This window comes from Lobosporangium transversale (assembly GCF_002105155.1).
Source record: "Lobosporangium transversale strain NRRL 3116 chromosome Unknown BCR41scaffold_12, whole genome shotgun sequence".
In the NCBI taxonomy this organism is placed as follows: Eukaryota; Fungi; Mortierellomycota; class Mortierellomycetes; order Mortierellales; family Mortierellaceae; genus Lobosporangium; species Lobosporangium transversale.
This window is the reverse complement of record NW_019028990.1, coordinates 788,640-800,832: the sequence shown is the minus strand read 5'-3', so window position 1 is coordinate 800,832 and position 12,193 is coordinate 788,640. Positions and strand designations below refer to the sequence as shown.

At 40.5% G+C, this 12,193-nt stretch overlaps 5 protein-coding genes across 5 annotated transcripts; 4 read left to right on the top strand and 1 right to left on the bottom strand.

The window, feature by feature from the left end:
- Positions 1–574: 574 nt before the first annotated feature.
- On the top strand, positions 575–1,417 carry BCR41DRAFT_394938 (hypothetical protein; the record flags this gene model as incomplete). Its single annotated transcript, XM_022028685.1, has 3 exons — positions 575–630; positions 716–837; positions 1,287–1,417. 3 exons carry the CDS (start codon positions 575–577, stop codon positions 1,415–1,417), a joined length of 309 nt encoding a protein of 102 aa, XP_021882947.1.
- Positions 1,418–2,787: 1,370 nt separating this feature from the next.
- BCR41DRAFT_320966 (adenosine kinase) lies at positions 2,788–4,347 on the top strand. Its single transcript, XM_022021422.1, has 3 exons — positions 2,788–2,978; positions 3,081–3,134; positions 3,399–4,347. Exons 1-3 carry the CDS (start codon positions 2,899–2,901, stop codon positions 4,291–4,293), a joined length of 1,029 nt encoding a protein of 342 aa, XP_021882946.1. The 5' UTR covers positions 2,788–2,898; the 3' UTR covers positions 4,294–4,347.
- A 2,315-nt stretch (positions 4,348–6,662) lies between these two features.
- On the top strand, positions 6,663–8,366 carry BCR41DRAFT_30328 (hypothetical protein). The gene is made up of 8 exons (XM_022020707.1): positions 6,663–6,900; positions 7,050–7,147; positions 7,286–7,422; positions 7,533–7,622; positions 7,726–7,765; positions 7,891–7,978; positions 8,066–8,252; positions 8,330–8,366. The coding sequence occupies exons 1-7, from the start codon at positions 6,862–6,864 to the stop codon at positions 8,090–8,092; spliced, it is 519 nt and encodes a 172-aa protein (XP_021882945.1). The 5' UTR covers positions 6,663–6,861; the 3' UTR covers positions 8,093–8,252; positions 8,330–8,366.
- Positions 8,278–9,250, top strand: BCR41DRAFT_30286 (WD40-repeat-containing domain protein). Its single transcript, XM_022020688.1, has one exon. The coding sequence runs from the start codon at positions 8,672–8,674 to the stop codon at positions 9,161–9,163; it is 492 nt and encodes a 163-aa protein (XP_021882944.1). The 5' UTR covers positions 8,278–8,671; the 3' UTR covers positions 9,164–9,250.
- Positions 9,251–9,337: 87 nt separating this feature from the next.
- On the bottom strand, positions 9,338–11,798 carry BCR41DRAFT_303236 (P-loop containing nucleoside triphosphate hydrolase protein; the record flags this gene model as incomplete). Its single annotated transcript, XM_022020705.1, has 5 exons — positions 9,338–9,459; positions 9,570–10,563; positions 10,659–10,917; positions 11,089–11,275; positions 11,387–11,798. 5 exons carry the CDS (start codon positions 11,796–11,798, stop codon positions 9,338–9,340), a joined length of 1,974 nt encoding a protein of 657 aa, XP_021882943.1.
- Positions 11,799–12,193: the final 395 nt, after the last annotated feature.

Genomic DNA, 12,193 nt, shown 5'->3' with positions numbered 1-12,193 from the left:
TGAAAATTATCTTTTTGTGGTTCTGCCACCAGGTCACCCCGTTTTGTGTATCTGTCTGAACACGCCCTAATTGACATCCTCTGGGCGAATGAAGATGCCAAGCAGCTGCTGGAGCGTATTCCGCCTCTCGACAATCCTTCCAAGGTCGCAATGTTTGAATGTATACAGGGAACAAAAGGGGTCTTGATACAGGCTCTCTTTTGTGATATTGGAGGAGATCGCATGGTTCATGGATGTCGAGACAAAGTATCCCTACAGTCACAAGACAAAGATATAACTCGGTTCAACTCAAGTTTGGTGGTATCTCACTACGTGATGGACTTGCAATAATAAGCGAGTCAATTGGCTGCCAATGCACTTAAGAGTATTCAAAAGATATAAGGGATCGCGACCAAATGACTCGGACTATACACTGAATTCCCTAATGTTACCCCAAGTGAAATGCAATAAATGCGATAGAAATTTTAAACGCATTATTTCCGATCGCGCGCGTTGATTAAAGCGCGATTATTTACTCATAGCACACATCCACACATCAACCTCACTTTGCTACAAGCAGCGGCTCCTATTCATAATGAGTATTCCTGCAGAAACCTACTATCTTCATCTGGCGCTCTTGATGGGAAACCTGTAGGAATGATCTCGGACATTGCAGAGATTCTGGTGAGCTTTATTTATTTTTTATTTTTTATTTTTCATTTTTTATCGGTGGCAGCGATAGTGCACTTAGTATCAGAGACTTACGAACTATCTCAAGAGGCCGTCATCTAGCTGAGCTTGGTAGTGGTTTAGATAGAACCAGATTTAGCGATGATAATGATAGTGAAGACAAAGAAAGTAAGTGCTACCAGGACTCAAACTTTGTAATAAACATCAGAGACAACGGCGAATAAGTAATTTCTAGACAAATATAAAATATGAATAGGCTCTAATAGTTTACAAGATGAAATAACATAATCTTCGTTGAATAAAAAAAAGGTATATCGCTAGAATGATCAGAAATTAAGCTTCAGCGAGTGTTTTTTTTGTCTGTCCTGATCCAGTAGCCAATCAATCAGCCATCGAGGGACAGAACAGTCGTCCTTAACGTGTTAGTCTTTCGATAAATATACCTCGGTAATTATGGTTGCTGGAAGAACAGGCTCCTAGCTACAAATAGAGACAGTTTAAGGCTAATATAGCCAAGAATGGAGGAGGAATGAGGGTGAAAAGTTACGTTGCAAATCTTTTCGTCATTTTCTGCCTTTTACACTGAACTAAACCAAATACTGCACGCCCTAACATAGAGCTAGGGGCCCGCAAATGCAAGGAACACTATAAAGAACAGGTAGGCGCAATCCAGCATGGCTTCAGGGCTCTTCAAGAGATGGCTCATGAGTCTAAAATCAGAAGTACATCTCAAACACCATTTTTCTAAGACCTCGCAACTTTCAAACAAAGAATGACAAGTCCCTATATAATTTCCCGATATAAAGCACGATTCAGATTCCCCATCAAAAACTGAATACCTCCTGAAGGTGTGGGAGCTTTGAAGAAGTATCCATTGCATAATGATGTTTTTTCTTGAATGCTTGATACTCATTTAAAATTACAAAGCACTTGCCAGACTTCAAGTCTGGTTGTGAGGTCAGCACGTGCCTACCAGAAGAAGCTTGCCGCTTTTTTTGTTTAGTCTTTTCAATTACAAGAATTTGTTAAGTAAACCATTTATATTTGAAAAGGTCCAACCAAAAAGAGCGACAAGCTTGGCCCTCCGGGCCCTAAGTGTATTCTTTACGTTTATATCACGTGGACAACACAAACATACATGTATCCATTCCCATCAATGCAAGAGCCTAGCGGCTAAAGCTTTCCCCTCTGTAGCAGAGGATCTGGGTTCCAAACCCGGAAGATTCGTTTTCTCCTGGGTCAGAGCAGGGGACAGAGAGGTATGGCCCCCGAACTGAGTATGGAACAGGTTAATTTTCCTTAGTACTAACCCAGTCTTTGCACCATTAAAAAATGTAATCGTCCCACAGTACGGCACTACCAAAAAAAATTCCCATCAATGCAAGAAATTGATTATCCGTGTTGCGATTAGCAGTCATTTAAGATTTTCTATCCCTTTTTATTCAATGAAGATCCTGGATCATAATAAAGACATCTTTCTTTCGTTCTAGTAACTTATTATGATCCTGGCATATTTCAATCCTCTGAAAATGCAAACTCCAAAATTGCAAACGCGACATTCGTTCATCTTTGTCTACTGGACTTTATTAATACTATTCCTGCGCAAAATAGTTGGGCAAACCCATGAAAAAAGAAAGTAACTGAATAGTGGTCTGGCAGTCTCTGAAGACATTACTGTTATCTTTGAGAGAAGAAAAACAGTAAAGAGCGTAGATTACATACGCCGAAAATACAAAGTGTCCTTAATTGAGCCATTAAAGATTTAACAGCATGTGCTTACATGTATTGGTCAAGCCATATATGCGGTAGTATACTGTCCGACTAAGGTGACCAGGACGCGTCGAGTTTTCCATACCGAAGAGATCGATGGTCAGCTAGTCCAAGGTAAAATGATAGCCAACCAAAATATGATCTAGGCAACACACTTGCAACCTAATGGCCATCGTATCTTCTCAGGTATTCTGCCTGTAATCCACTATACTACTTTACAACTTTGGACCTCTTACTTCCCTTTAGTGCAAACTTTAAGCTTGTGAGGGGTATATGTCGGAATGTGTATACCCCAGGTTTTTTTTTTTTTTTTTTTTTTTTTTTTTTTTCATATGAGGATCCTTTAATACAAAAACGCGTGGAAAAAAAATAAATCAAAATAGCCCCATTTTTCTTTTTCTTCCTCTTCGCTGTCTTCCATACTTTCACACACAGACACTGTCTCTTGAAAAATCAATCATGGCTTCTTACTCTCTCTTCTGTATGGGAAACCCCTTGCTTGATATCCAAGTCAAGGCTGATGAAGATCTGCTTGCAAGGTAAATAGCTGTTAGCAGATCAATTTTTTTTTATTGTTTGTTTATTGTTTCATTCATTGACATCGTGATCGTTTTTTTTCTATTTTTTTAAAATTGCATTAGATACCATCTCAAGTCTAACGATGCCATTCTCGCTGATGAATCGCATCAGTCTCTGTATGTGTCTTTTATTTATTGATCAATTGAAAAAATACAAATGTGTCTTCATAAACATATTGGACAACCAAACATGGAATATCAATAACATCAATGATGCAGTACAGGAAGATAATGCAGCAAACAAAAAAAAAAAAAAAAAAAAAGAAAGAAGGGGACCAACTCTGTTCATGTTCAGGAAACCGGACAGGAACATAGGAAATTCAAAATAGCTTTGCTAATGAAAAAAAAAAAAAAAAAAAAAAAAAAAAAATTAATTAATAGATATGAAGAGATCATCCTGTACAAGGACGTTGTCTATGTTGCAGGCGGCGCCAGCCAGAACACTGCTCGCGGCGCACAACGCCTGCTTCCTCCAAAGTCAGTCGTCTATGTCGGCGCTACTGCTCAGGACAAGTTCCGCGACCAGCTCGTTGCTGCTGCCACTGTTGATGGTCTCACCACCGAATACGTCACCATTCCTGGCGATCTTCCCACAGGCACCTGCGCTGCCTTGATCTCAGGTCATGACCGCTCGCTTGTCACAAAGTTGTCCGCTGCGGAAAAGTTCACAGTTGACCATATCCGCAGTGAGCGTATCTGGCGTCTCGTTGAGAATGCCCGCGTCTATTATGTAGAAGGCTACTTCCTCACCGTCACCCCTGAGGGTATTCTCGAGGTTGCCAAGCATGCTTCCAAAGAGAATAAGATCTTCACCATGAACCTCTCTGCTCCTTTTATCCCTCAATTCTTTACCAAGGTTTTGGACGAAGTTCTTCCTTATATGGACATTGTCTTTGGTAACGAGGGTGAAGCCGAAGCCTATGCCACGGCTCACAACTTGCCTAACCCCAAGGATGTCAAGGCCACCGCCACCTACATCTCTCAGCTTCCAAAGGAGAACGATAGCCGCAAGCGCATCGTTGTCTTCACTCAGGGTATTAATAACACTATTGTGGTCGATTCAGAGGGCAATATCCAGGAATACCCCATCATTGCCATCTCCGAGTCTGATATCGTCGACTGCAATGGTGCTGGTGATGCCTTCTGCGGTGGTTTCCTTGCAAAGATTGTCGAAGGCGCCTCCATCGCCGATGCTGTTGCCAAAGGTCACTATCTCGCCCACCAAGTTATCCAGCAGGTTGGACCCACCTACCCTCGCAACATCAACAAGGATTAGAAATTTTCTCTATATTGATTGTAAAAAATAAAAATTGAATATATATCTGTCTACACTAACACGCAAAACTGAGTGAATGTTTTATTTTATTTTATTTTTTTACTTTTACTTTTACTTTAACATCTAACGAGGACTTGCCTCGTCGCCATGGATGTTGGCTGCATGGTATCCTTTGATCTTGGATCACCGTTATTGTAATATCGGTAAGAAAAGTATACCTACTCATTTACTCAGTTCTGGACGTGCAAATCGGACAAATCAAACCTTTGCTTTCTATTAGCTCTGACCTGCCTATATAAAAGCTCATGCTCCACAGATGCCTCAATACATGTATCGTAGAGCGAGCTTTCTCTCTAAGGCAAATATGTAAAGTAAGCGTTAAAAATCATATGGCATTCTTGGTTTCGGTATCAGATGTCGTTGGCAGCGGTCCAACTTTATGTTCTTGTATCAGCTTTTATAGGAGATAATGTGCTGGGCCATATACTTTAATTTGGGATCATCAACTTTCCATCTGAAGCTAATATCAAGTTAAGAGATACAACTCCTATAAAATTGACCATGCTACCATACAAAACATTTGCTTAGTAGAGAAGGCTTTCTCTTAGAGGCAGATGTACAAAGTAAGAGTCATTAAAAATCATATGGAGAAATGCTACTTTTGTATGTCACTCTTCATTCGGCATACCAACCAATAGTGCCGTACTTGCGAAAGATAGTTCAGTTTTCGAACTACCGAATACTATGGACGTTAATCAATAACGTCGAATAACGATACATGTGTTGGAGCAGAATGAGGAGGGCAATAAAATGGTGGCAATAGAAATAATCAATCATTGAGCAGTCACACTCTTTGAACTCACGAGGCTAACGCAGAGCAACAGGGTATCAGATCTGGATCTCATTCAGGAAATCACCACCTAATCCTGCAGGATCATTGGTTCACCATCGTGTGTCCTTATTTCTCTATTTTTTTTTATTTTTTTATTTTTTTTTTTAAAAAAAAAAAAAAAGGATCTGCAGGGATAAGACTCTGTCCTTGAACAGTGATACAACCAAGGAGTGTTATTCCTACAGTCTACATCACTGAATGTCTGCAGATAAAAAGAAAAGAGGACCTCAGCGCGAAGGATGGCTCGCCAGTTCAGTGGAAAGATCGCAAGTCTGGTTAATCTCAGACTCGGACTCGGAGACGGACGCAACCCTCGAAATTAAACATCGTAATAGGCTTAATAAGGCTTTAGCAAATCTTTACGCGCACAAAACTCCAGCTCCAGCAGACGTGATCTGTATTTCATCAGGTGACGAAGAGAGTGTCAGTGATAGCAATATCAGTAGCAGGGACCAAAATCATGATGTCAACAGCGGCGACAATAATGGCAACCATGAGAGAAACAATAAAGCTCATAGGAAACGTGTCAAGTTAACATCCTCATCCACAAGGCCGACAAAAATCATAAGGCTAGATCCATCCACCTCATTCGACGGTGATCTGGATGCTGGGGGTTCTCTACAGCAACAACAATCTATCTTACAGCTATCGCCTAAGATCAAGACAGAACTAAATCCTTTAACACTGCACCAAAAAGCCATCTTTGAACCGGGCCCTGAGTCAAAATCTGTTCGTGATCATACACACGATACTGTTGGATTGAGCCATGTGCTTCAGGAATCGAATTCTATCACTAAACTCGATAATGAAAATGCCCGTATCATTAGCACCATCATTGATGCTGAGGATGACTCTGACGACTTTGAAGAAGACTACGACTACAACGCTGATCAGCATCTAGGTGGCGAACTAGAGGTATATTTTTTTTATTTTTTTTTATTTTTTTTTTACATCTTACTTTATTATCTTTTTTTTTTCTTTGGTTGCCTCAAAAAGCCAAGTCTGACTCTAGTGAGATAAAATGCACGTTTTATATTTGTTTATAATAGTTGCCGTCTATTTTGAAGAAGAAGCACGTACCAGGCATTGATTTTGTGGATCTAATGAACAAATCATATCACAGTTCAAGAAATCGCTTATTGGTAAAAAAAAAAAAAAAAAAAAAAAACTTACAATATCTTTTCACACTTGTTCTTTACATTGAAATGCTGGCAAGTTCATCTGTCTATATATATATTTGTTTGTTTGTATAAACTGCTCTAGACTTATCAGGAGGACATGTTACGACAAAAGTGGGATCAAGCTCTGGTCTCTGGCCACGTTGCCAAGCGCAATGTCGTTGCGCCATCAGATATTACAGAAGAAGAAATGAGTATCATTTTTGCTCAGGTAGCAGATTATACAAGTACAATGAAAAAAGTTGACTGGAATGCAGTGGCCAAGTAAGTCTTTTCCTTCACCCCTTTTTTTTTTCTCTTTCAATTTCCCTTTCTCTGATTTTTTTTTTTTTACTTGAAAACAGTGAGGTGTTTCGATTCACAGGTTATCAACGCCCTGGATTTGTTTGTCTTCAAGCCTTCGAGGAAGCTATTAAGCAATTCCCAAAAATAGCAGAACGTTGTACACCAGACCTGCTTACACTTCATAGCAAGGCTTCGTTTACAAGGTTACTGAACATGAGAGAGCGGGGTCAAAGTCAACGCCACGTTGTTAAGGTAAAAAAAAAAAAAAAAAAAAAAAAAAAAAGCAAAGGAATGAATTTCTTGGCCATTTACTTTCCAGGAGACACAGCGCTAAACCCGATTACAATTGTTGCTTCTTGGTATTCCTTGGAAACCTTTTTTTTTTTTTCCCTACTCCCTAGGATATGTTGCTTTTAAGGCAATTACGGAATTATGGACATGCTACATCATTTAACTTCTCCAGTGGTAGTGTTGTGGACATGGCTTTTAAATCATCAACGTAAAGGCTCCTTGATGATGATGATTATTATTTCGATGGATCTTATTATGAAATAGAAGCTCTGCCTGAGTACCATGATTCATTTTCTGTAAAATTAACCGTTTCTCTTTTTGCCCCACTTCATTTTAACTTGACTAGTCTTAAATTGGCAGTAGCCAATGTGGCGACGCAGGATATCTACAACCGTAATGGGAACTTGTTGCTATGTGACCTTAACAAAAGCGTTACAAAAACACTTTGGGGTCATGAGCGACCTGGACAAGTCGAAAATCAAAGTAAATTGATATTTGCACAAGTTTTTTATTTTTATTTTTATTTTTATTTTCTTTATTTTTTCGCTAATCACTGCTGTACGCTGTTTCCTTGGCATTTTTGCTGTCTCTAGCATTAACTGTTACTGTCAATGATATCAAGCTCTCGTACTCAAAAAACTTCTTCCTCTCTGGTGCTGATGACCACCGTGTCATGGTAAAGTGTGAGAAAAGCCAAAATTTCAAAGTCCAACTGTTCGCGCAACATTTTCATAAACTATTCCCTAATATGCTTCCTAATCACTTCCATTTGATGCTTACTATCAGGTTTGGGATGCAGAAACAGGAAACCAGCTCAATGTCATTCGTATGTTGAAATATATATATTTGCCAAAAAAAAAAAAAAAAAAAAAAAAAAAAAAGGTAAAAAAGGTAAAAAAGAGATTGCACGGGTATTAATGATATAATGATATTTCAATCATATGATAATAGAGGATGCGCGGTCTCGTGTGAACCGTGTTGCCATCATGGAGGACTCCCTATATGGAGAAGACATTTTCGCATCATGTTCTTCAGGAGGGTAAGCTTTTTCCAATCCTGTTAGTATGTGCGGATCAAAAGGCTTCATTATTATTAATATGTATTTTTCTCTGCTTTATTCATCAAGTCTCATCCACATCTATTCGTTGAGTGAGGAAGGCAAAGTAAAAGTTGGAAACAAAGAGCTTGAATCTTCCGGTGGACGTCGAAGTATCTCAAGTATCAACTTTGGCTATGGTCACTTTTGGGATTGTCTCGCGGCCGGTGTAGAAGGATTGGACCAAGGCATTCATGGGGATGCCATGCATGGCCATGTGAGCTTAAAAAAAAAAAAAAAAAAAAAAAAAAAAAAATTGTCATTTCTAATGCTAGGATAAAGGCTTATTTTCAGATTTAATTACTTCCCCTCCCCCATTTATAGATTGCCTTTTATGATGCCAATGTTTTGACAAGGAAAGCCGTAGCTGAACTTGGCTTTCGACAAGCCGGTGTTTGTCATACCACACGAAGCGTCTCGGCCTTGTCTTTCTCGAGTTCTGGTATGTATAAAGCGACGTGATAAAAAAGAAGGAAAGAAAAAAGAAAATAAGATAAACCACAATTTCCCCTAATTGCTATTATCATCGTTACCATTTCTACAAAAAAAGGGCAATTCTTAGTATGCGGCACTTCCGGCCGAACAAACGCAGGCGATGACGAGAAAGGCGACGGTCTCGTTAGAGTATTTGATGTAATGCACGCCCGAGAGATTGAATCTGCAGTGTCTGGCCACGAGGACGTCAATGTTGTGGATTTCAGCCCTTGTGAACGTTATATCATCAGTTGTTCACATCGCAATGAAATCGCTGTCTTTGATCGCCGTTTCATGAACCGTCCGCCATTGCACCGGCTTCATCATGCGGATACTGGGGAGGATGACTTGAATGCAGGTATCACATCAGCGCTCTGGTGGTCACAGGGTTCAGGAACCAGTCAGTCCATGTTGATGACGGGTGGAGGTGACGGGGCGGTCAAACTATGGGATATTCGCAGAGCTACTGAGGATGCAGAGACTTGGTCGTTTGAAGCCAATCTAGGCCCTATCGCACGCCTAGCCGCATCACCTTTGTTCGAACACTTAATTATTGGCGGGGATTCTGGCACTGTCAGCGTTTATACGCTTGATCACAGCATGATCTCGCATTATAAGGATCATCCCATGACTCTTCTTTCATACGACAATTGAATATATCCCTCCGCTCTTCACATCCTATTGCTGTAGCTGCTCAATATGTATCATAGTCTACATAATGTATATTTATTTTGAAAAAAGAAAAAAGAAAAAAAAAATAATAATAATGATATTGTATCCCGTGTAATAGTAATAAAGAAAGATGATATTGGTAAGCCCATACAGCATTTAGAAAATTGCCTCCCCTTCCTGTGTATCCCACATGTGTCGGTAAATACCATCCTTCTTGAGCAACTCTTCATGACGACCACGTTCCGCAATTTGACCATCCTTCAAGACAATAATCTCATCTAGTCAAAAAAAAAAAGGTTATTTTACTTTCAATACAACAGTAAAGGATGTTTTTTTTTAAAAAAAAAATTAAAAATTAAAAACTGAAAAAAGAAAAAAAGGCGCTTACCTGCGTCAGCAATAGTCCTCAGTCGATGAGCAACAAACATGCTAGTGCCGCCCTTCTCCTGAAGGACAGATCGGATATTAGCAAGCAATCCTTGTTCTGTATGAGTGTCCAAGGCCGATGTCGCTTCGTCAAAGAACATGATGGGCGAATTTTTCAGAATAGCTCTTGAGAGCGCCACACGCTGCTTCTCTCCACCCGATAGCATCAAGCCGCGCTCTCCAACTTTGGTTTCATATTGTTCAGGTAACTTCATGATGGCTTCATGGATATGAGCACGCTTCGCAGCCTGAATAACTTCTTCGTCCGTTGCTGTCACTCGACCATAGTGAATGTTGCGCTTAATCGTCGTGTTGAAAAGCGCTGTCTCCTGTGGGACCACACCAATTTGGGATCGCAAACTATCCAGTGTCACATCACGAATATTTTGGTTATCAATATACACATTGCCGCTCTGAGGATCATAGAAGCGGAAGAGAAGTCGAAGGAGTGTTGATTTTCCACAGCCAGATGGGCCAACAATAGCAACCTTTTTGCCAGCAGGGACTACAAAACTGACGCCTTTCAGGATCGGCCGATCAGGATGGTAACCAAAGACAACGTCCTCGAATCGCAGCTCTCCTCCCTTGGCGGCCAACTGTAACGCCTTTGCGCCGGGTTTATCTTGGACCTTAACATGGACACTCTGGAGGTTGAACATTGTCTCCATGTCGATTAAAGCTTGACGCAGTTCACGATAAACAGATCCTAGAAAGTTGAGGGGCAACGATAACTGGAATACGAGTTGATTGATCATGACCACATCTCCAACGGTCATTGTTCCAGCGAGAACCCCCTGGGCAGCGAGATACATCATGGCAGTCAGACTGGTTGAGAAAATCACATTCTGCCCTGCATTCAGAAACGCCAAACTGGAAGCAATCTTAAGCGATGCCTTTTCATAATTCGCTAATGCCTCGTCATATTGCTTCAACTCGAATCCTTCATTGTTGAAATACTAACATTCATTTCAGATTATAATGTAAATAATGTTGCGAGCGTTAAAAAAAAAAAAAAAAAAAAAAAAAAGATATTGAATAACTGTTGGCTTACCTTAACAGACTCGAAATTAAGCAAAGACTCCACAGCGACCGTTGCAGCCTGGTTATCGGCTGCATTGGCTTGCTTTCTGAACTTTGTCCTCCATGCAGTGGTCTGAACAGTGAACCAAGCATATGCCGCCATGGTCGCAGCGGTAACAGCAGCAAAGGATGGGCCAAACTGATAGGTTAGGATACTGCAGACCATCGTGATTTCCAGCGCAGTAGGTAAGAGATGAAAAACCATGGACGAGAGCAAGAAGCTAATGCCTCTATTTATGTTGAATTGACGTGGAGCGAAGGAGATACAACCACAGTGACAAACGTGAGTTTATTATGTAGATAGCCAATGAGCGGGCCTTGGAAAGAGTAAAGCGCAGCATTACAACACAAGCGCAAGTTTGTGGGTGTATACGTTCTTTTATGAAATGACAGCGACTTACTTTGTTCCTCGATCGATAGCGCGACTAAGACCTCCAGTTTGCTTTGTCAAATGGAACGACATATCAAGGCGATGCAGATGTTCAAAGACGTTTGCAGAAACACGTCGGATAGCCTTTTGAGCCACCGCAGCAAAAACAGCGTTGCGAAGTTCACCAAAGATGGATGATCCCGCCCGAGCCAATCCATCTAAATTATTTGAAATGAAATAGTTTCAATAAATGTTAATTGTCCTCTTCAAGTAAGTTTGTGATCAATCATAAATATGACAAAAAAAAATTATTTTATTTTTGGACTTACAACCCAAGATAACGGCACCTACGACACCAAGGACAGTGGCCTCGGCTGGAAATTCAACGTTCAGCTTGTCAATAATTTCTTTAAAAAAGAAAGGCACCTGGACGTTCAAGATCTTTCCGGTAACCAACAGTCCCAATGCGGCCACGACACGGATCTTAACACCACGATCATCTTTAGGCCAAATGTAGGTTGACAGATCTTTAAAGATCTTCCAGTCCAATCGGTTTTGTTCTGCATTGCTGGCTGTTCCTTCTAAAGTCTTCGAGCCAGATGCATTAACAGGCTGTGACAAAGGCTTTGATGATTTAATAGCAGCAGCTGCGCCTGCGCCTGTGTCTGCAGAGGATTTCGACCCAAATCCTGTATTAATGCCTTCTTTTTTAGCATCGAGACGCGGACTAGTTTGACGCATAAAAGGTCGTTTCTGAATATGATGGGTAAGAGAGGAATACAATGATGTCTAGTCGTGTAAAGACATATAAAAACAAATACCAAGAAGCAAATGGAATGAACATTTATGAGGCTAACATTCAAAAGCACTTTGAAAGAAGTATTAATAAAAAGTAAAGACGCGTATGTATACTTGTTGAGGACGTTCAAAACGGATCAGTGTCAAGTTGACATTGTTGATAGGGCAAGTTGTATTGCGGAGCGAAGAGGAAAAGTAAGATTGAGACTGACATTTTAAAGGGTGAGCAAAAGATAAAAGACTGCGCGGTGAGGATGCAGTAAAAGATATGCTAATAGAAGAGGTTGCTGTGGTCGTGGCATTTTGGGCAGCCGTGGCAAGACTTCTCAGTGGCAAAC

Bases quoted from the DNA above. Each gene is read 5' to 3' on its own strand.
- BCR41DRAFT_320966 (XM_022021422.1), top strand. From the start codon at position 2,899: ATGGCTTCTTACTCTCTCTTCTGTATGGGAAACCCCTTGCTTGATATC. The intron at 2,979-3,080 runs GTAAATAGCTGT...AAATTGCATTAG, and splicing joins GATGAAGATCTGCTTGCAAG to ATACCATCTCAAGTCTAACG. The intron at 3,135-3,398 runs GTATGTGTCTTT...ATTAATTAATAG, and splicing joins GATGAATCGCATCAGTCTCT to ATATGAAGAGATCATCCTGT.
- BCR41DRAFT_30328 (XM_022020707.1), top strand. From the start codon at position 6,862: ATGAGAGAGCGGGGTCAAAGTCAACGCCACGTTGTTAAG. The intron at 7,423-7,532 runs GTAAATTGATAT...TGCTGTCTCTAG, and splicing joins TGGACAAGTCGAAAATCAAA to CATTAACTGTTACTGTCAAT. The intron at 7,623-7,725 runs GTGAGAAAAGCC...GCTTACTATCAG, and splicing joins CCACCGTGTCATGGTAAAGT to GTTTGGGATGCAGAAACAGG.
- BCR41DRAFT_30286 (XM_022020688.1), top strand. From the start codon at position 8,672: ATGCACGCCCGAGAGATTGAATCTGCAGTGTCTGGCCACGAGGACGTC.